The following is a 23,501-nucleotide window of genomic DNA, read 5'->3' on the forward strand; positions in this document are numbered from 1 at the left end:
TTGGTCATGGGCCTGTACCAAGCCTTCTCTATATTAAAATGAAACAATAATCAGCACATTAGAACCATTAGTTAGGCCGCTTCTCCTGTCAGTAATTCCTTAGTCTAAGATTTAGGCACAGTGCAGTACAGCCTTTGGCTTATAGTGGGTGAAATTGCTCTTCCCCCTTTATGTAACCCACCTTACACTCAACATACAGAAAGTTTCAGATATATGGTAGAACTTTCTAACGTACAACTTTCAACTTTAAAGCTAAACTTCCGGCAGATACAAAATGAACACATCAATACATGTATAAGTATATATATTTGTAAATTTAAGCAGCAGAAGAACATCCATTTGACATGCTCAAGCCTCTGTAGGTCCCTGTACAGCAAAGCTCAGCAGAGCAGCTGGCGAATCAGTACAAGGATCAAATAAGATGTGCTGCATTCAATAAGCATTGGGGAGGAGACCTGTAAATAAAAGCCAATATGCGGCATGGAAAGATCAGGAGAGATCAAGATCCCCTCCCCAGCCAGGCAGGATTGTGCTGTGTGGCAGAATATGGTAAACCTCAGAACAGGATGGACAAACACAAATCCTTTGGCAAGTAAAATAAGTCTTGTATAATGTATGTACTTCATCTATGTGTTTAAATTATTGGCTGGAATTCAGCCTTATCCCAGAACTTCTGGATCTAACTTGGAAATGGCTGGAAATTATGTAATTATTTTTTACAATTCACTTTTATTTTTCAAAAGAACTAGTTTGGTTTTCTCTGCAATAAAAACTATATATAAGGTTTGAGGATGCAAGTCCATGCTATAAAAAAAGAAAAATAGTGTTTAATGAAACAAAGATGTACTTGATTATAAATCTGGCTATCGTAGTCTCAGAAATGTTCAATTATATTTATCTACACAAGAAAAAATAGGATACAAGTGTGAATTATTCAAATAAAATTCATACAAAAACAAACAAATGGTTATATTTCCCTTTTTTATATCCAAAAATCGGAGATAACACAGCAGCATGACAGCACAATGAATTCCATGAAATAATTAAAGCATCAGTGTTTTATAGCATCCCTAAGAGGCATCTCTCTGTTTGCTTTCAGGATTGGAATATGTTTCATTTAATGAATGGAATAAACTACGCAGGTTTTAATTGCCTTGAAAAAACCCTTTCAAGTACACTTGTCACTATCTGTGTAAGTAGATTTCTGTTCCTTCCTTGGCAATGCCCCAAAATAAGTTGCAGCTGGTTATGGTTTGAATTAACATAATGATCCCCTATCCAAACTACGGCCTGGGGAACACAGAAGGCTACAAATACACATACAGCTGAAATGACAACTGTCACTGACGCTGCCGCCTAATTGCGAGATTCATCATGTAAGGCATTTCATTAAACTGCAGACCATTTATGTAATGCAAACTTTTGCAATAAAGCTTTCAGTTCCAAAATGTCACTAGATATTATTTCATCTGTTTTTTTTCCATTGTATCTGGTGATACAGCTAACATTAAAAGATAGATTTTTAATACAATATTATAGGGCTAACATGCTTAAACTGCATATTATTCATACACTGGTTTACATAAAAGATTTTTTTATTTATTTAAAGGTAATCCAGACTCATGCTCAAACAATAATGTAAATCTGTGTTTTTTTTTTTTTCAACAGAGATCACATGACCTAGGCCTATGCTGGTATTTGAACACTGGAGAGAAGTTGGAGCATTTTCTCCAAGAAACATATCTTAGCCATGTTCTACTTTTGGGTTTCTCTTTGTATAGTCTGGTAAAGCTCATCTTAGGACCAAATAGGAAAACACCACCCATCCCTTTCATCAGGCCCATTTCCACCCATAAAAGGAAAAACCTCTTGCTAAATATAAATCCATCATCACAAAATCTGCATTGTGCCCCTTCTGAGAGTAATGGCCAATGATATAATTGCTGCCTGGGTCTGCTGCTGACAATTCTTGATGCTGGCTCTTGCTGTGACATTGCCACCACACACTAAAACCCTTATACAAAAGATAGGAAAGACCATTCTATTCTGCAGGAAGATGTGGGACCTGGCATGTCACATAAACAAGGATTTGGGTAAGTATTCAGGGCATTTACGTTTTTTTTTAATTTTTCTTTAATGACTGTAATGATTAGATAGGGAGGAGGTTCGATCCAGACATAAGCTTTAACTCTACGCTATAGTTTGCTATATACCACACTGTTTTCCCCAGCCCCTTTTAGCTGGGCGCACCACCCAGCACTTTTAAATAACCACCTGGCTGTTTTTGGGTGGTTTCTGAAAAAAATGGGTCACAATGCAGGGGCTGCCACCCGCCTACAGCTCCTTCTCACCCAGCTAAAAAAAATTATGAGGAAAACACTGCCCTGGGAAGATTGCCACTCTCTATTTATCCTTTTGACACCAGGACAAAACATAAGGGGAAGTGGCCGAAATGGGAAAGCTCAGGCAGTAGTAAAAACTTGGCAGATGTTCAAATGTCCCCTACATATTAAATAAAAGTAAAATTGAAACTTAAATTTGTTATGGAAAACCTGCACACCATTTCCCCATTTATGCAGCCCGTCTTGCTGCTGGGACTGACATTGTGACTCTGTATTACTAACAAAATGTATTTGTTTTTTATTACATTGTTGTATTTTATGATTATACACTTTGTATTTAAGGAATGATAGGGAAATGGAATAGTTTAGCCTTTGAATTTCAACATATGCAAATTTAAAACAGCAGCAAGTCATTACAATATTGTAAAGTGGTTTATATTTGGATATTGGTGTCATATGAGGGATCACATAATTGGCATTTTTTTTTAAATAGCTATAATTAAGGGTCCGGCCAATTTAGAAACCTACAGGTCTTATAGGAAAGAAAAAACAAGCAGGTTTACTGAGATAGATAAATCCAAAGATCTCACCTTACAAGGTTGAAAATGTCCTTGTTCCTACTATTATTCTGTAAAACCATGACTACTGTGTCCATCACAGATGTGTGCTATTGACAACTGGCATGGAAATATTTAATAATGTTTAATAGTAGTAACAATTATTATTAGTTTGTATCATCACATTGCACATGCTATGTTATGTCGTCATGAGGGCTCACAAAATATGCTAATGCATGAAACGCATCGATAAAAAGTGTTTTACCTGTAGCTGCACATTAAATGAACTCAAGTCCTCTGCTTTCTTTTCCAGTGACTGCACCCACACTTTCCTCTTCTGCCTACACCTAGAAGCGGCTGCGCGGTTCCGTTCCAGAAATTTCCTCCTTTTCTCATCTGGGTCATCGCTTGCTGCTTTTCTCCGGCGCCCCCCTGTGCTTTGTGTTTGTGGTGCAGGGGGAACTGGAGATGCCTAGAAAAACAAGGGCAAAGTAGTTGATCTCTCACTGATCTGTATCGAAAACTTATCCAAACAGCAAACTGACTGAGACGCTGCAAAGAGAGAAGGAAACTTTAAACAAGTTCCACAACAGCTGGTGAAGTAATCTCCCAGAACAGCCTTCTGTTCAGTAAATGCAGAGGAAGAACACGGAACAGAAGTATAAAATCGCTCTTTCATTGCTGAAAAGCAGCATGTGCCATTTCAAACACCATAAAGCAACAATAACACATACGAATTACAATTGTTCCAAAACGTCTGAACAACATGTACTGTAACTACTTGAAAAAAGACATTTGGAAACACTCAAAGAAAATACAACATCCATATATTAAACTAACAATCAAAACTCAGTAAAGGCATGAAAAATCTTTTTTTCAGATATATAGGTAAAGAAACTAGATATCCAGCTGAGGTAAAAAAAATAAATATATATCAGTGTAAACTCAAGTGTAACTCTGGACTAAACATATATTTTGCAAATAAAATTGAAATGTGGTGCCCTGCTTGAATCTTTGGGGCTCTATTTATATTATATATTATTCCCCCAGTCAATTCCTCTAAAATTCACCGACAGACGGTCCAATCTCTCCTCAATTTTCCTTTGAGTTACTTTAAAGACAATAACTTGTTCTGCCCCCTAGTGGCCAAACATCAAAAGTGCACAGCTGTCACTAGGAAATGAATAAAAAAGAAACAAATTTTATGAGCGAGTTAAAAGCGAAAAAATGTATAAAAAGAGCACTTGGAGTGCATTGTGTATTTATAATAAATTTGTGAAACAATTATGCATTTTGCATCTCTGGCTTAGTTTTGTTCTGAAGCATGTCACTACTATACCCTCTCCTTGTGCAGGGTGATTGGTATCCATCCTTCTGGTTTACTGAAAGACAAAAATGGGATGTCCTAAAGTCCCAGCCACAGCTCTGTATTCTACACAAGCCATGTCCAGCTGTTTGATAATGTCACCACTACTTTAACAGCAGTAACTGGGTTTGGAATAGCATTTGGTGGACAATGAATTGGTTTATATCATTTGACTATTGAGGAATGTGTCTGAATGTCCATGAAGTCCAAATGCCTGACTTTTCTGAGTCAGCCGATGCACAATTAATTTTCAATGTATTTCTCTATCTTATCTCAAACAACCAGGGATACCTGTAGTGACTAATCTAGTAGAACTAAAAAGGGGAACATTTTTGTAAAACACTTCATGTACACAATAAAGCAAATATAAAAACGTACAAGCATGCAAAGATGGAGTTTTAGGTTTTTGTCTTTTCCCTTTCCTGAATTGTCTACTAAATTCCAACTTAAAAAGAAGAGTCACACAGAAAAATGTGAAAACAAAATTTTATGTAACGTTTTTAAATTACACCATCTTGCCTAATATTCATTTAAGAAGAACAATAAGCATATTATATCAGTTTTTTGTTCCTTTTTCCCCCCTACTATGTTTACATCCTCAAACTCACAATATTATCCTTATTATTTAATGGAAAAAACCCTCCCACACCTTTCAACAGTTCTTTCTATCACTGCTATGTAATAAATGTAATAGGAGCACAGCCCACATAAACATGTAGGTATACAGGATTGCAGTCCAACCTAAGAGGCTACCAACCCCGTAATATATAACCTTACAGTACAATAACACTGCCTCCACCGAGCCTCTTACCGGTGTTTCAGTAGTTGATGTGGCAGGCTGTTGTAGGGACTGTGGATGAGTTTCTTCTGCCTGAATTTTTGCTACTCCACTACTTTGTCCCTTGGTGGTTTCACCATTTGTTACCTGAGGATGCTGTTGGGTTAAAGCTGCTTTTAATCTCTGTAGAAAAAACACAAAGTTATAAACTAATGAAACCTTAAACCAAACATGTTTTAAATATAACATTTTAATCAAAAGTCTACCAAGAACTGCTGGGAAAACAAAATCAGTTTACTCATTTTTCAGTCAATAAAATGCATTGATCTGTGTGCCACTAGTACAGAAGCTAATTGTTTTCAACCATTGCCACTAAAGCTTTACCCATTTGTAATTTGGCAGATTGTTTTTACACCAATATGTACATAAAGGATTATATGGACCTGAACTTCAAATATATGAAGTGTGTAGAATGAATGACGCTGGCATTATTTCAAACAATAGTGACTGGCTGGCCTTTTTATGAACTCCATCGCTCCTCACCACCCTCCTAAACATCACCTAAAGATCAGAGTTTCTTTGCACATATACATAGGTACCCCCCCATGTCTTCTCTATTGTAAGAGTGGGAAAAACCTAAAGACAGGCTCTGCATGGACCTGGAAAAGAAGCTCATCTACAGCTCACTTTCTCCTAACTAAAATTTCAACTTTCAAAAGTTTATCTTAAGCAATCATATTAGGCCAAAAAAAAAAAATGTATTACAGAGTTTTTCAAGTCCCTTAACTTTACGTTGTTATTATAACAATATATTTAAAAACACAACTGAAAGTACTAGCAAAGTCAATATTTGTATATGAAAAATATGTACAAGGTTCATACTGTGCTTATGTCAGGGTTTAAAAAAGGCCAGGAACATCTTTTCCACCATAAGCCAGAGGTCCTCTGTTATTAAGACTAGACACTCTCACTAGAGATATGGGGTTATTTCTCTGTGACCTTTCTCTCATTATTTCCATTAGCTGACATACAGGTTTTCCTGAGTTAGGAAGACACATTAATCTTATAAATGGTCATTAAGTTCAAGTTATGCAAGTACAGGTACTTTTACAATGAACAAGTTCCTACAGGATCTCTAATGTCCATCATACAATGCAATTAGGGCAACCACTTTTTTCTACATTACAGTCTATTGAAGCCTAAGTGAATAATTGTCACTGCTCTACAGAAGTGCAATACACATACCATCACAATGCACTTTCTCCTACAATTACTCCATGCAGCTCTGCTAAGGATTTTAAGGACAGCGGGACTGCTATCAGCTGCATGGAGAGGACAAATGCCATTTGTAAATTTAATATGTGCATTATATTGAAGGAAAATACATGAAATATAGCAAACCTAAGATGTCAAAATAAATTATTTTGTATCACTTCCTAATAATTTAGAAAAGGATTGGGGCTTCAGTCATGCTATGATCAGGACAGAGGATCCGAGTCAGGCTGGCACAGACGCAGAGGTGGCACCTTCCTGGAAACCAGCAGCAAGAGAGTAAAATAAAGGAGACACAGGTGGCTGTTAAGTTGACAACAAGGTCCCTTGATGTGTACAAAGAGCATTGCCAGTGGCTCCTATAAGTACTGTACACATATTAGTGGCATTCTGCATGAATGTCTCATCATCCAACTTCAGCTGGAGAGGAGAAGGATAGAAGGAACACTGTGTCCTGGCTTGCTAAGTATATATAGCTTGCTAAATTTGCTTAGTTAGTTTTTATTGCTACATAAGTGTTTTACAGGCTTCTTATTAATTCTTTTTAATCGGGTTCTTTTTATATATATATATATATATATATATATATATATATATATATATACACACACACACACATACACTTTTCCATTTTTTTGTGTATTGCATTTATGAGTTTATGTCGGATTTTGATATACCAACCATTTGTATCCTGATATGGTCTACTTGTGATGTATTTCTATATATGACATTTATTCAGCATTTACACCAGTGCTACAACATGATACAGAGAAGTGCTGTAGTTTATGAGCAAAATGAGCAAAAAAAAAAAAAAAATGTGGAAAATATATACAAGGCAAATTTATATACATAAATATCATTATTGTGAAGAATGACTGCAAAGAGAGCCAGCAATCTCATGCAAGGCAACCGGAGCCATGATATCTCATCATCTCCTCATGTGCCCAGAACACACAGCATATACCGTATGGTCTCACAGACATGGGCAATATGTCACAGTCTCACACAGTTTAAACTAACTGATTAGGTGTGACTTAGCACTGTAGGGCAAAAACAATGATATTGTTTATTCCCCTCTAGATTTGTTAAATGAAATAAATGTACACAATGAGATTTGCTTAATCTTTACACCCCTCTAGAGCAAGATGTTGCTGGTTCTACTGGGAACAGTTGAGGGTTAATGGTGCTTACCAAACTGTATGTACAGTTTAATACAAAACAAAAAGCTGCCAGAAGAGAACAATGGCTAGATTAGTCTAAAGAATGGCCCTTTTTTTTATTCTCAATTTACAAAATTATATTGCCACAAACACATCTGGAGGGACTGACAAAAATCAGCATGATGCAAATAAATAAAAGCCTGTATAAGTAAAATGTACACCAACAACATACAGTAGAGGGCTATAATGTGTTTACTTTTTACAATACCTGCAGGCATAGAAGTCCACGTACAATCTAAGGCCAAGTACATATGGGTCAATTTTCACTTCTGGTCTTATCACAGATCTGATACAATAGTCAGATCTGGAGTGTGTCTCAGGTGAATTCAACAGCAAGCTGATCACAAGTGAACGATTTCTGTTTTTTAACGTATGTTACCAGATTGGTTGTGTTGGTACATACCGTATCAACCAAAGGGTACAAGCCATGTTGTATGTACAATCAAGTAAACTGGATCGGTAACTTTCATCTGTCCTTGGCTCACCCCAGCCCACTACTGCAAGGAGTATAGACAGATCAAGTGTAATAGGCCTACGTAACAAGTGATTGTAGAATGAGAGCTACAAAAGTAGACAGTCTGATACCAGCAACCAGCTGCAGACACCCCCTGCCCTTATTTTGTAGGCACAACAGAGATCAGCTGGGGAAATTCCATTTTGGATAGCCGGTTCTTCCCGTGATTGCTCAGACTGCATGTGTTCACAGGGTGGTGCAATACTTTCTGGTTTTAGGACACAATTAGCTGTTTGTAGTTACGTTTACCTCAAGTTATCTGATTAGTACTTCAATCCTAACTTCACAGTGTTAGGGTTTAGAGTGCTAGGCAGGTGTTTTTGTCATTTCTATCCAAGTTGGGGAAATTTTCCTTCACTTCCAGTGTGTGAGAGACACAGAAAGAGTTCTGATGATGTATTTAATGCTGTTTGTGCCTTTCTTCTGTGGTCATCATGGTGACTTAATTCCAGTTTGTGTAGACATCACAGCAAAAAAAAGTAAGAGAACATTACCCAAATGCAGGCACAGACAGAAATAAAATTTAGTGGAACTAAAGTTACTTGGGGAGTCATCCTGGCACAACCAAGATGGCTGAAGGTTGTCCTTGGGAGAAAGAAAAGAAGATGGCAGCATCTTGCAATGGAATGTGGATTTAGTACCGCTTTATTAGAAATGTTGACTCTCCTCCATTTCAGTTGAAACCAATGAAAAAAATGTTGGCTGCCATTAGGTTTTCAGTTGTTCCAAGCATTGGTCTTCTGTACCAGGCCACCTTGTCTATAGAGGACCTCTGCATGTAATACAGAACAGGAATCCTCAAACAGCCCCACAGCAGGCTCCTTGATGTCTATCACATACACAAAACCTTGCGTAAAAAAAACTAATTATACTCAAGTGCAAGTACAGAGAGATAAAAAGTTATATAGCACAGACCCCCAGTTGTTTGTGTGCTGTGAATTACGTCCCCCCCCCCCATCTAAACTGAAAAGAACAATGTTGTGTTTGTGTGTTCTACTGTCACCAAACACAATAATTAAACATAGTTTTCAGAGTCAATTATTACACGTCTGTACGAACCTCAAGTCTAATGAGAGATCGCAGGTTTTGAACATTTGCCTAAACCTTTGCCTTGCTGTGTTGCAGACATGTGGGGAAACACAAAAGTGGCTGAACAGAATTGCAGATGTTTTGAGTACGTATTTGACTGTCTGACTTGAGTTCTGCTCTAACAGGATGCAGAACTTTATGTCCAAATATACTCTGCACACATATGTACACTGCAACAGTGACTTCCAATATTGTAAAGCAGGTCCGAATTTTGACACAGTTAGCCTGGGTTCTGGTTATAGATGGCAATATAGCTGTTCTGATACAGTAGATGAAGAGCAGCACTATCCAATGACAGTTGCCTATACTTTTCCCCTTCAATATAGGTTGATGTTAAACGGGACCTATCACCAAAATGTTTGGTGATCTACTAGGTAGATAATCCTCTTATGTATATTAAAAAATTAAAAAAAGAAAGAAAAAAAAAAAGACACCCCTCTTCTGTCACCACAGCAATAAAGACAGAATGGGAGCGCAGGGCCTCCTGGGAAACCTACATCACGTATCCAAGTTCCATGCTCCTGGCTGCTTCTTCTGCACATGGGGCATTTTCCTACATTTGAGAGAAAGAAATGCCAGTTTCATGTATGTGCGTAAGGAGATCGCCCCCCCTTTACAGCAGGCTACGTCACTCGATCTCGGGCCTGCACAGTGCAACATCAAGTGACATAGCCAGAATAAGAAGATGGTGGCGCCTGGTGCTGCCTCCGCCCCGGGATGAAGTAGGATTGCATGGCAATATGAACCTATGGACCCAATCAAGGACATCTTCAGCGGGAGCAAGGGATATGAGTAATAACAGGTAAGTGTATTTGTTTTTTTTTTTAGTTTAGTTCCGCTTTAAAAAAATTTGGTGTGGATGATTTTCACCTTGTATTTTTTGCCACTTGCCTTAGAAAAACACAGAATCCTAAAATTTAGATAACTGATTGTATATTTTTAACTTATTTATGTACTTGAAAGAGTAATTTTCAGTTTTTTTAAATCTACTGATTTTATAAAAAAAAAAAAAAAATTAAAAAGATTTCCACATTCTGATGACATTATTCACCTTTATGCACTATATTGACTTCTGCACCGGATACAATTTGTGTCAGTCAGATGCCATGGTTCCTTCTTTTGACCATCAGATCATCACTGAAAGTGTTGCATACTTTTTCAGCAAAAGTAACACTGCATTGCTCATTGTTTATTATGTCTTTTAAAGCATAGCCATAAACATCTTTTCACTGGAACTCATGCACCTATTCTCATACCTATCACAAAATCTGTTAAGTATTTATTGTGCAAAGAATTATAGGAATTGGTTCACTGAATTTCCAGTGGCAGAGAAAATGTATTTAGAGCCCCTTAAGAAACAATAGAAGCTAAGAATGAAGCCAGTGAAAGCCCACTCATAACTGAACATCAGTTGTAGGTGGTTTTGGAAGCCTTTATTTTTACCAGTTCATAAATGTATAAATATTGCAGAAATATGGCATCATTTAATAATATAGCATGTACAGACTTTTCCCATTAACAGCTATCCACCATTTCTGTAAATTGTGTATTTTGTACCCTTGAAAACAATCCCCTCAGACATCTGTCAAAATTTGGTAGGAATAGTTCGCTCCATCATCAGCTTCCAGAAACCAGGTACTATTCTCTAGGAAGAACTTATGAAAAAGTCAGATCCATATTTCATATCTGCCACAAAAGCTCATCAGAGTAATAACCCTCCTTCTCCTGGGTGTTATCCGACCATCTGCTGCTCTATTACTTATCTTTATTTTGCAACTAATTAACAGCATAATCTTCTAAATTCAGCAAGTTAATTATCATTATTGTGGTCTTTGCAGCATCATCAGTCCTCATGAAGTCTTGTCTCTCCTCCCCCAGAGGACACAGTGAAATGAAGTAGGCTTGGAAAGGGTCTGTTTAGAGGGGGGCTCATTAGGTGCTTGCTGATGAGCTTGGCATGCAGAGAGGCAGGTCAGGAGAATTCTGCTGAACACAAGGTTCCATGCCGGGCTCAACCAAGTTAATGTAGCTTTCTGAATAGTTGCCAGCCTGCCCTCTGTCAGCTCTCAATAGAAACCTCCCGCAGTAAACCTACTGGTTTCATACCGTGCAGAAAGATAACTCACAGTTTGTCACAAAAGTCTTTACATGGCAGATCCCACCGGGTAGAACTTGCTTTAATGTTCTCTTGATTGTGCTTCCCTCCCCTCCAGCTCTTTAAGTTAGTTTAACTAGAGCACTCCAATATAAAGTAGAGACGTGTGCTGAAACGCATTAGCCGGAAAGGGACAAGTACAGAACTGTCGAAATGCCCTGTAGTTACATGGATACTCTTAGTAGTATTGATAAAATAGAATAGACTTATGAACGGCATTCAATGAAAATTATTAGACTTAAAACTGATATTTCTGGTATGGGTGGGCACAGATATCAACCACTGACTACTTCTATCATTCTTGAAGTCTATATGCAAGATTATCCAGCCTGCATTCCTGGCCATGACCTCATTTAAAGCCACTGTGAAGTAAAGGAGTCCCACGTCTTCTGTTATTTACTCAATAATGGTAAATTGATTACAAATTCAGTGGCAAGACCTAGACATTCTAGTACTTGCCATGGCAGCTGAGACTTTTCCAAGAAGCTAGGAGGTGATTTACCCCAAATCAAAAAAGGTTTTGGGTGGACGGAGAGGGCTTAATAGTAACTCCAAAACATTACACCACGCCACCACACATATGAGAGTAAATACTAGTTTAGTTCAGCTCTGTCAAACAAAGAAGAAATTCTGCATATGTACTCTTTTTTTTTTTTAGAAATAGTGATCAGTGTGAAAAACAAAAATATAATGTAATGTCATTTGTAAGCATACTCATCTTTTGCAATGTGAAATGTGGAGATCAAACCATTGATCATCTTAAACCTAAAATTTACCTTTTAGATTGCAGAGGTGGAAAAACAGTTCTAAACTAATGGCTGGGATGTTTATTTTACGTTCGACCATGTTAGCAATGAGTCACTTCAGAGATCAATATAGTAAACATGTGACATCATCACAATACAGAGTGAACCACAAATTAGTTGGCAGGTGACACAGTAAACATTAATACATTTCAGAAATACATTTAGTAGGTTGCTTAAAGTTCTTCTTTAACCAGCACTAAACATGGAAGCTGCTCTGCACATGTTTTTACACATTTACTGCCTTTTAAAAACTACTGCAAGTTAAGTCAACAGTAGATATAGGAAAGTATTATCTGCATCAAAAAATGTCAGCTGACAGAATTTTGTGTTTCAGTGTTTTATGCTCAGCATCAAAACAATTGCTTGGAAATGAAGAATCAACAGAAACCATGAGGCCTTAGGCAAACACCTACTTTGTGTTATAAGTTACATTGATCAATAAATTCCTAATGTGAACATATAGTAGTTTTATACATATTTTCTTTAATATAGATAGGTCAAATAATTATTTTGTCAGGTTGTAATGAATATAACTTTCTTATATCAAGCCAACACATGGAGCTTTAGGCTCCCTTCTATGTTTTCCTTATCTTTGTAGCTTGTTTGTTGTAAAGTCTGTTGCTACCAGTGCTCAATAGATCAAACAAAAGGTTAAAGTAAATGAATCCAAGGAATAGGTTGTCTTCTCTGTCCACACTTTACGGGTTTCAGACAGAATCAAGCTGATGGCAGAAAGCTTTTTTTTTTTTTTTTTTTAAGTAGAAAGGTGATTTTACCTGTATCAGCAGTCACTACTACCTATGATATCCATCAGCCTTGAGATAACTCATTGCAATTATCATAACAATACAGAGGGCACTTAAAAGGGGGATGATTAACCCTGCTATGTTTCTATTACTAAGGAGACGTATTAAATGTGTAAATAATTGTACATCAGCCAAATAATTTAAATGGGTACTATGATATTGCATGTTTTTCAATGGTTCCATATAAAGTGAAGGCTTGTCCCTTATGATGCATACTTTTTTTGTTATATAATGGATTGGGATCTTCATTGTTTATGGTCCTAGGAAAGGAAGCACATAGCACTGTACATTACTGTGATAAAAGGTAAATTTAATAATCCCACACAGAAGAGTCACATGATTTGGTTTGCTTATATTGACATGACCTGTGTTTGGTCATTCTGGCTGTTCTAAATATGTAACAACGTCCTAAATATCAGGGAAGACCATAAATAGCCTAATTACTGACATATTATATCTACGGTTGTCTAATGTTCAGTGTGTTCAGTGGAGATATAAGCAACTTTATGTTCAGATATGAATACAGGAATGAGATCTGCCATCAGACAAAAATTTAATAGTGATCACAATGATTCAGTGATCCGCATCCATTATCTCCTGTACTTTGGGAATTGTGACTGACATCAAAATGAAAGCTCACCAAAAGCCAGCTGATGTAGGGTCAGCATGCATAATACATATTCATATTTCCCCCTGAAACATCCCTTCTCATGTCACCATTGTAGAACACACTGAGCTATGTCAATTTATACCTCAGGTGGCCAAGCATTAGTTACTATGGTTACTTATTTGCATTACATATGGCTAAAGGAATAAACTGTGCTTTCGTTCTGTCTTTTGCATTTTTTCCCTAGTCAGCGGGATGTTGAAATATTAAATATACATAACTAAATAATCATGATTTCCAAGCTATAACTCCTAAATTTGAACAGGATCACTGCTTTTGAAAATGCCTTCTTAATTTAACACCAGGGGGCACTGCAACAGCGTATGCAACCCTACAGGACTAGGACAAAGCTTTACCTACAAATTATAGAAGGGACTGACCCCTTTAAATGTTGTTTAATAAAATATGTATATAATCATTCATTAATAAAAGCATATATATAAGGCAAATAGGCAATACTGCCCAAATGTAGGCTATATATACAGTATAGAACATACTTTTTACCAGCTGAGGGTGGCAGAATTGGTTAAAACAAAGTTAAGCAGAAGAGCTTGGGTGTGAGAGCCCACACTCTCTTATGTACTGGCAGCACTGGGTTTTTTAACGCTTGTTGATGTACTGAGCTGATCAAAAAGAAGCCTATTTATTCCTGTGCATGCAGCCTGACTGTAGTACAGTAACAAATTAAGACAGTACATGCTGCTACTATTTTAGCAAAATACCAGTAGTATTACGATTGCTTTATTTATAGGAATGGAGAGCAGCTTAACTAGCATGATTTCTAGTTACTCGCTGCTGTAGCCAAAACTAAAACAAAAATGTTTTTGCCATCCAATCTCTGAGAGGTTAATAGATTGCTAGATGGTTGCTGGATGATTCAGAACTGTAAATTAAGCCCTAAATTGCATGGGTAGTTATTACAGGAAGCACAGCCAGACTCCTAAGTTTATAAGTGTTAAATTCAGACACTGTGAACCATCTGTGCATTGTGGCATGCTGGGAAAAAGCACAGGTGTGTTGAAAGGTCTGTTGTTGTGTATTGGAAACCCAATATTATGGATGCTAGGGTGCATACAGTAAGTAATGCACCACAAAGGTCTGAATCTGCTTCAAAATAAATCTGTAACATAAGCTTGAGGGTTATTGATTCAGCTACTGTATACATCCTATAGATGAGAGCATCTTTCACTTTTCCACTTTTGGCTTGTTTATTTGATAATACTCATTGTCATGATACCTATTCAGCCCCCACCTGCCACTTTATCAGTCCCTACTTTTTCCCTATGGAGCTGCCGCATGGAAACGCCGCATGTAGCGTCTCAGCAACGGGCAGCAGTGTCTGGGTGAGGAAGCGATAAATGAACAGCAACCTCATTACATGCACGTTCTTGGGGTAAACAGTAAGCCTTTTATGACAAAAAAAAAAATTCTTTTATGTTTGACCAAAGTAAATAAAAATATTTTTATGTAAATAAAAAGTATGTATTGTATTCTTCACTCAGTGACACGTTGTAGAGATTCCAGTAGTTGTTTGAAGCCAGAAAATTCAGTGTAAATTATTAGATAACTAAAGGCTTTAAAGAGCTACTGTATCAAATAAATATTCAGCATCCATCCAAACCTGAAAAACAATTTTTTGTTGGACGGACCATTTAGGTCATTGTTTATGTAATACATCTAAATTTGTCCTTCCCATTAAGAAATAAAATGACAGAAAATATTTTACCAGCTTTGCCTCTGACTGGACAGGTGGTGGCGATGAAGGGCCTGGAATCCCTGGGATAGTAGGCACCACGGTGACAGGTCTGACAATCTGCAAGTGTAGAAAGCACATTTCATTCACATGTCTAGTGTTCTTTCACCTCAACAATATAAAACTGCATTTGTTGCTAATAAATATTTGTGTATCCAAAAAACTATAAATGCACTTGTCACATTTTTGCAAATTATTATTTTGATACATTATTAAGTCTTAGGTAGACGAATAAATGTTTCTGCATATTAATATTTTCGTACATTATTAAGTCCTAGGTAGATGAATAAATGTGTCACCAATAGTGATAAGTAGACAGACATCTGTTCATCCCTGATTACATCACCTAACATCCAGGACTTCTCTCATACTCAGATCAGTAAATCATGTATTCCTTTTTCTTGCAACAGAAAAGGCAGCAATTTCCCCACAACTTTCCAATAAGCACCTAATCTGTATGCAATCTAACAATCACACATTATATTAATTGTATTTTTAAATCTATTGTTGAACTATATTTGGCTCAGGGGGATAAGCAGAATGGCTAAAACTGAACTTTAGACAAACATGTATGTATCACCTATAAGAGATCTGTTTACACACTGGTGTCATCTCTACCCCCCATCCTGTTGATTAGACTTTGAATGAGAAGTGGCAAACTTATGAGGTAATGTCACTACTTTTCCCTCCAATCATAATGTCTATGGACAGACTGCATGTTTGTAAGAAATCCTATCCCTTACAGCTGAGAACAGTGCCATGTTCACCTGTATTTAGATCTGTAGTTGTCACGGTGTTGCACATATAATAAGCTATGATACCAGGTTCAGACCTACCTCTAAATCGCATGCGACTAGCACTTTGCCAGTCACTCGAATGCTCACAGCACCGGATCCTAAAGAACCAGCGTGTGCACACTTGAGGTACTACAACCGCTAACTGCCACCCCACTATTCCTTCCCTATGAGCTAAATCCCTAACAGTTATGAACAGAGGCATACCTTAAAAGTAACACTTTTGGGAAACAATAAAATCAGTGGGTTTAGCTCTGCTAGATGTGTTGGTTTAATGTTCATTTCAGAGGTAAGGTAAAGTTCTAGTGTACAGACCGGGGTCCGCTTAAGGTCCACGTCTAATTCAGCCATTGAGGTGACATATTATGGGTGTTGTGGTGTCATTTTGAAAGGTACCCAACAAGCGAAGGTAACTGCTATTTACTGCCCGTGTTTCCCCACTGTAAGACTATTACTTTGTTCCTGGTCAAGTGACATCTTTAAATTTTCAATATTCTCTCACTTCATGTTATATTGACAAATGGTCATCAGGACAAATAGGAGGTTAAATCGGGACAATAAAGGGCTTGTTTAACACTTACAATGGCATATGGCTGTGATCACGCAACAGCATAATGCCCATGTTGCTAAGTTCTAATGCTAATTGGTAATTTGTAGCTGCCCATGTATAGCTCAAGTCAGCACAGTGAAAATTAGAACTGCCAATCTGAAGATCAGAACAGGTGAGATGAAGTATAATGCAGAATATTTAATTAAATCTTCCTATTCAAATAAATGATACATTTTCATCATATAGAAGGAGAACATTCACTATAGGACTGTGCCACTCTCCCTGTATGAGTTTCAGCATTAGTTATGCTGGCTATTGTTGTTAACAGCTGCTCCCATTTTTATTATTATCCGATGACATTAATGTGATCAATTCCTGCAATCTACAAAACATGTTCATGATCTCCTACATCTATGCTCCTTCCACATATTTCTATTATTTGTGTGCTGAAAAATGTGTTTTCAAATACATCCCTATGTATCTATGCAGTCCCTTGGATTACAGGTCCAGGCTGTATATATGGTAGGGAATGCTTTAGCAAGTATGTTTATTCCATGTTTTCTATCAATTTTTGTGCCTACATGCACAATGTAATATCTGTAAGTTGGGGGGAATGCAGTCAGGACCCAGGCATAAATGTGGTCCTGGAGTTCCATCAAATGTGGCTGTCCAAAAGGAAATGCTGAATGATATGGCATCCAGAGGAAGCTGTAAAGAAAAGATGGTGGATCTAGTAGACCTGGCAGTGACTGGCAGCTTTTATCAAATGGGAGAATACAGTTCCAAAAATCACAAGGGATCCGAACTTCAGCAGCATTGTTACCTAGTAAAACATTTTATTGCAGCTCAGAATCTGTTTATTTAATATTTTTAGTTATGATTTAATAATTTTTATAACCATCAACATTACAGGAAGCTCATATATAAGAAGATTTCATATAATTCTGTCCACAAAGTCCTATAATGTATCCCTCATACCCTATAGTGTTCAACCCAGAATTTTTTTAAAAGCCAGGTGGGAAGAAATTGTAAGTGGGTGGCAGCCCCTGTATTGCGACCCAACTCTTCAGTAACCACCCAAAAACAGCCAGGTGGTTACTAAAAAATGCCGGGTGGTGCGTCCGGGTAAAAGGGGCTGGGGAGAATGCAGCCCTATATAGATTATTGGCCCTATACAGACAATAGATAATTCCACTACTCAGAGCCTGAAACTTGCCATGTCACCCCCCTGTCTTTGAGCTTACAAGGATGATACTCCTACTCAACATGATTTTGGTGTCAAGCAGCTATAACAAAACAAATTGGACAAAACATATAAAACAAAACTAAGGATGTATATCCGCAACCCCAAGGTGTCTAAAATAAACTCAAATATGCCCTTAACCACCCTGATTCACTTCTGGAGACCTTCAATCTCCCCTTACAAATACTAACAACACTTAGGCCAGGCAACTGACTGCTCAGGTACCCAATGATGAATTAAGGAAGCTGGAAGCCATGTACGTATGTGCTACTTTCAATACAATGATTTAAAAAATTCCTTTGATTTTAAAAATAATGAACAAAAAAAATCTAAATCTGTCTCTAAATCAAAACAAAAAAGGAAATAAATTGTTCTAAATTGGTGTTCAAAATATAGTGAATTTAAAGATAAACAAAATAGGAGTGAACCACTAGAGGGCGAACTTTACAAAGAAGAAAGAGAATTCCATTGCACTGTCCCAAAACCAGGAAAAAACATCTAAGGCTGATTTTATACCAAAACTCACAATTACTGGATGTATTTATTAACATAATGAAAAGAAGCGCACTGCAGCTAATAACATCTGACTGAATAACACAAGATCCCCTTCTATTCCCCTCACTATTTATGATAGCGACAGGGCACAATGTAGTTATGTGTAGAGTGGACGTGGTTTTCATACACTAAAGTTGTGAAAGTAAATATTGGCATGATTCAACAAGAAGTGTTTCAATGAGTTAGTAAGCTCAATATTGATGATCGCTTAGCAAAGCATTTGTTTTCTATTATATTACTTTAAAATAAAAATAAATCTGTGCCTGCATTAGGCTCTTGCTCCCTGCTAGAAGGTAGCAAAAACATTACATACAACCCAGAGGCATGACATGGTCAGGGTCATTTATACATATGAGGATAGTCAACGCTCAGTGAGGATTCAGGATGGCTTTTTCCAGCACAGGACAAGGAGTATATGGAACAAAGGGGTAATTGACAGGGTTGGTAAATTATTGTCGAGAGCCAGGATTAGGGTAAGTTTTATGTTGATGTTATAGTAAGGTTTTGTGAAAGAGAAACATAAGTGTGAAAATCTCACTTTAAGGGTTAGGGTTATATTTTAATGGTAGTTGATTTTATTTACTAACACCAACTTTTCAAAGTTCAAAAAGAGCCTGTTTTTTTTAGAAGAGCCAAATAGGGAGTGCAAAAGAGCTGTCCAAAAGAGCACCTCATGTTCTCAGTGTAAGGACTGATAATCCATGCATATTTATTGACACAAATCAAGGATATTCTTCATACTGAAAAATATTAAATGTTTACACTTCTTTGTGAATATAAAATGGGGGTTTGATCCTATACATCTATATTTCTATTGCAGATCTCGCTACTATTGCTACCAGACACCGTGTGGATGCTGGATGTGTGTCCTATTCACCACATCTGTGTAAACCTCATACGTCTGGATTTACCAAACCTCATATTTGCAATCTGTACCAAGTATTCTTAAAATATTTAGGACTGTGTGAGTTAATTATTCAGTATCAGTAAATGTCAGGCAAATTTAGGAAGAGACATAAACAACATGATTCATCTTCAGTGTATGTAAAATATGACACAATGTTTCCCATCTAAATTTGAGTGGTTGTGAGGAATTTCCTCTATTCTGAAATATACAGGGATGAGAAATCTGACAAAGAAGTCCAACAAGTACGGAAAACTTCTCACACTGCATATTATTCAAATATATCAACTGGTTTTCCAATTTCAACAACATAAAACCTCTTTTGTTTCCGGGCTTCTGGACAAAGGCAGAGTCATGACCCTTGGATACTCTTTTGTAAGTTGTTTCAGAGAAGTATTAAGAAACAGATGGTAAATGTATTGGATTTCCCAAACAAAGCTGCATTACACAGGAAAAGTCTGAGCTTTGCAAATACTAAGGCTACGTACACACCTCAGAGGGTTCTTGCCCGATAATCTCCTCAGGGCTGGTATCGGACGAGAATCTGGCATGTCTACAGCACTTGTATTTGATGGATTCGTCCTGGCGGATCCACGGATGATGAACGATCGTTATGCAAGTGAAAGGGAGAGCGCGCAGCGGGGTGCTGCTATGTCGTTCTCACTCTCCCCTCTTCATAAAGCAGAACGGCACTGTATGTACAGCATTCGTTCATGCATCGTTCAGTCTTTTGTCGTTGGAAAGGACAGTGAAAAATCCTTTCCAATCACAAATATTGAATGTGTGTACGCAGCCTAAGAGTTGCATAGCTTCTGTTAAAATCCAAGGATAATCACTCCTGCCTACCAGCAAGGCCCTCAAACAATAAGATTTCATTCTTTCTTATTGACACAAAAGGTTCCTTCAAGAAAATTAGGACAGGCAAGTTCTTAAAGTATACTACAGTATACAAAAATAACTAATATTTTAAAAGATGGAAAAGAAAGAAATGATAATATGAGATGAACACAAGGGAAAGGAAAAAGTATGCAATGAATAGTCAACTACATATATCTACACATCAACACTACTAGGATAATCCACACACATGCAGACTTACTGGGACTGAAGCAGGTATGTGTACATTGGAATTGGTGATTGAGGCAGGAATAGCAACAGGCATGGTTTGTCCATTAGGTAGATGTAACAAGAGAGGAAAAGGAGCTGGAACTGGTCTGAGGATAGAAAAAAAAGCAGGATTCTCACCTTAAAATAAGCTAACCACAAGCATGAGAAATCAGGGGAAAACAAAATTACATATTTTGTTGTCACTTATGAAAAGCAAGGAAAACAATAAGGGTGTTAATCAAAGGCGTCCTGCAGATGTCATGTTTCAAGTGCAGTTCAGGAAAATTAAAAAAAGCACCTGACTGGCTACTCTGATTAACACCCCTACAGTTGAATTTCTTTTCATAAAAGAGACATCATATTTCAAATGATATGTACATAATTTATCTGTAATATGTATTAGTATTAAGTTACTAACCCTTTTATTGTCAATACAAATAATATAAGGTTTTCATATGAAGCAACCATTTCTGTATATCCAATGTGTGACTATACTATAAAAGCAAAAAACACTTAAATACACAACAAGACTCATTTCTTACAGTCAGACCTGTTGCTTTCATTCAGAAATACTGGTTTGCAATGCAAAATGAGTGTCCGCATGAAAAGATTTGTTTAAAAATAAGAACAGGGATTAGAGAGTCAAGATAGCAATCATTTGCACAAAGATTCATCAAACAGAAGTTTTACAACAACTATGCAATCATAGGCTTTCTGTATTGGCTCCTACCTTGTGTTAACCAGAACGAAAGTTTTTTTTACAGTTTTGCATTTTAAAACAAGATACTAATAAAATTTTCAAGAAGTGGACACTGTACATCTTGAAGCAGCATAAACCAAGAAAAGCATGAGAATGATTGCTGTCTCGAAGGAAGAGTGCTGTGAAGCCAGTGGTGAAAGATGGCAGTGACCATGCTTGTAGCGATGACAGATCCTAGACCTGTCATCGCTGTGGGGCAACAGTATAAGTATGTGCCATAACCAGCAAAGTATGCTGTGCATACTTGCTGATTATGGCAGAAGCTCCCCACCTAGCAATGAGGTTTAGTTCTACTTTAAAGTATATAAGGGCAAGACTAGACATTTCTTGACATTTTGTCTAGTTTGCATCGCTGTGTCCCCACTGGGGAACCTTCATCTTTTATTTCACTTCCACTGAAATAAGGTAAATCCAAAATTTTAAAATTGTCCACACAACAAAAAAGGAAGAGGAACAGTCTACAAGGAAAATTACTCCTGTAATTAGGTCTGTATACCTCTATCTTTTTACACCTATTATGCCCTAAAGTATACATCATGAGCTTACTTATACTTAATGTATTACTATATAAGAACGTATAGGATCACTTCAATAGTGCTATAATTGACTTGGTATACCCTAATCACAGATAATAGTCTGGGATACTTGGCTATTACTTGGACTTCGGTTGATTCAGTTATTTGCTTAAACTATACTTACATATTCATATATATGATTCAATACAACAAATACAATATTCATTTTTACCAGTTTAGACCAAATCACTGCAAGTGCCAAAGATCTGTTGACAAATCGATACCCCTAAGGAAGCCTATTAGGGCGAAACGCGTTGGGTACAGCAATCAACATGAACAAATGTTTGGAGACTGTATTATTTGTATGGCAAGAAGTTTACTTGATTGGCTCGATGCCTGATGTCTAGAGCCCCCTTGGGCAAAATTGAAAACACTTACACCAACAAACTTCTTTTAGGTTGTGAGTTGAGTTTTTCTAGTATGTTTAAGCGCCTTCTTGGGCTATTGTAACACTGTATGGATCACAAGAAAGGATTGTGACCGATTTTTTGAAACAGTTATGTTTCCTGTATATATATTTGTTATTGTTTATTGAATTCATAAACATAATATACTGTTTTGTGCCTAGAAAGACCCTGCTTTCTCTCTTTATTCTCAATTTTGACCAGTTCCAAAGTGCTAATCTATGCACAGCAATGGGAGATTTCAATTGCTAATGTGTGTTGTGATGATCACCAAAGGGATGCCCATATACTGTGACACGTGTCTAAGGCACCTGCAGGGTTTTTTCCCCGCTGAACACCACATCGTATAGGCTGGTCCACCCTTGTGCATCACTGTTGCTGACTGTATACTGCGATGTGCACCAAAAAATTGAGTAACCAGACCAGCCCCCGAGCAAAGATGCAAAGAAAAGTTAAGCTATGAGCAAGGCCAACAATAAGGTAAACTTGTTGCTTTACCCTGCAGGGACATAGCTAGCATAAGTTCAATTTTACCTTAACAAATACCATTAACACTGTAATTAAAGTAACATAACCTACTAGCATGATTCCATAACACCTAATCAGGAGTATATAGATAATAAATAGGTAAGGATTGTAAAGTTTACCTGAAAGTAATTTTTGTGATGAGACTGTCACATATTTAGTTTCCTGCTTTGTCATATTTCATGATGATATTTCATATGCAGAATTGTAGATTCTCCTTTTAGTGGCTATTTGTATGTCAGGCAGTAAAATAATCATCTTTGCTGGATGACTGCTGAGACAAAATCAATATCAAGGTAAGCTCTAAAGCATTAGTATTCTACTAGTCTTTCTGTGCATAGGGCAGCCACTCCTACCAGTCAAATATTCTGGCTGTGCTTACTGCTTACCAGGACTGTACAATGATACTGGTTTACCTTTTTCAGTGCAAGCCTATCGGGCTGCTTGGATTAGCTGTTAGCAAAGATGCAATTCTTTGAAATACAGATAGCCACTAGAGAGAGAACTGAAAACCCTGAATGTATAAAACCACCATGAAGAAGCTTAAAAGTCCAAATATAAAAGTCAGCTCCCAAATTACATTAAGGTAAACTAGCAATAAGTCAAATGGGAAAATCTTCAAAACACTTCCCCCATAAAAGGTTGTGAAACCTTTTGTAGTAGGGAAATTGTATCACTGTCTGGTTATAATACATCAAGAGGTGGAGGTCTGCAGCAAACCAACAACCATCAAAATGTATGTCATGCCAGATATGCACA

At 37.2% G+C, this 23,501-nt stretch overlaps 1 protein-coding gene across 6 annotated transcripts in view; it reads right to left on the minus strand.

Annotated features, from left to right (window-relative positions):
* The window catches only part of ATF2 (activating transcription factor 2), a 61,907-nt gene that overhangs the window by 21,845 nt on the left and 16,561 nt on the right, over positions 1–23,501 (minus strand). For all 6 annotated transcript variants that reach the window (XM_072418372.1, XM_072418370.1, XM_072418374.1 and 3 more), the window contains 4 exons: positions 20,471–20,585; positions 15,299–15,385; positions 5,077–5,226; positions 3,165–3,371 (listed from right to left, as the gene is read on the minus strand). In XM_072418372.1, coding sequence (XP_072274473.1) covers positions 3,165–3,371; positions 5,077–5,226; positions 15,299–15,385; positions 20,471–20,585 — 559 coding nt within the window. The remainder of the gene's footprint in view (positions 1–3,164; positions 3,372–5,076; positions 5,227–15,298; positions 15,386–20,470; positions 20,586–23,501) is intronic.

Source organism: Pyxicephalus adspersus, chromosome 7 (assembly GCF_032062135.1).
Source record: "Pyxicephalus adspersus chromosome 7, UCB_Pads_2.0, whole genome shotgun sequence".
Classification (NCBI taxonomy): domain Eukaryota; kingdom Metazoa; phylum Chordata; class Amphibia; order Anura; family Pyxicephalidae; genus Pyxicephalus; species Pyxicephalus adspersus.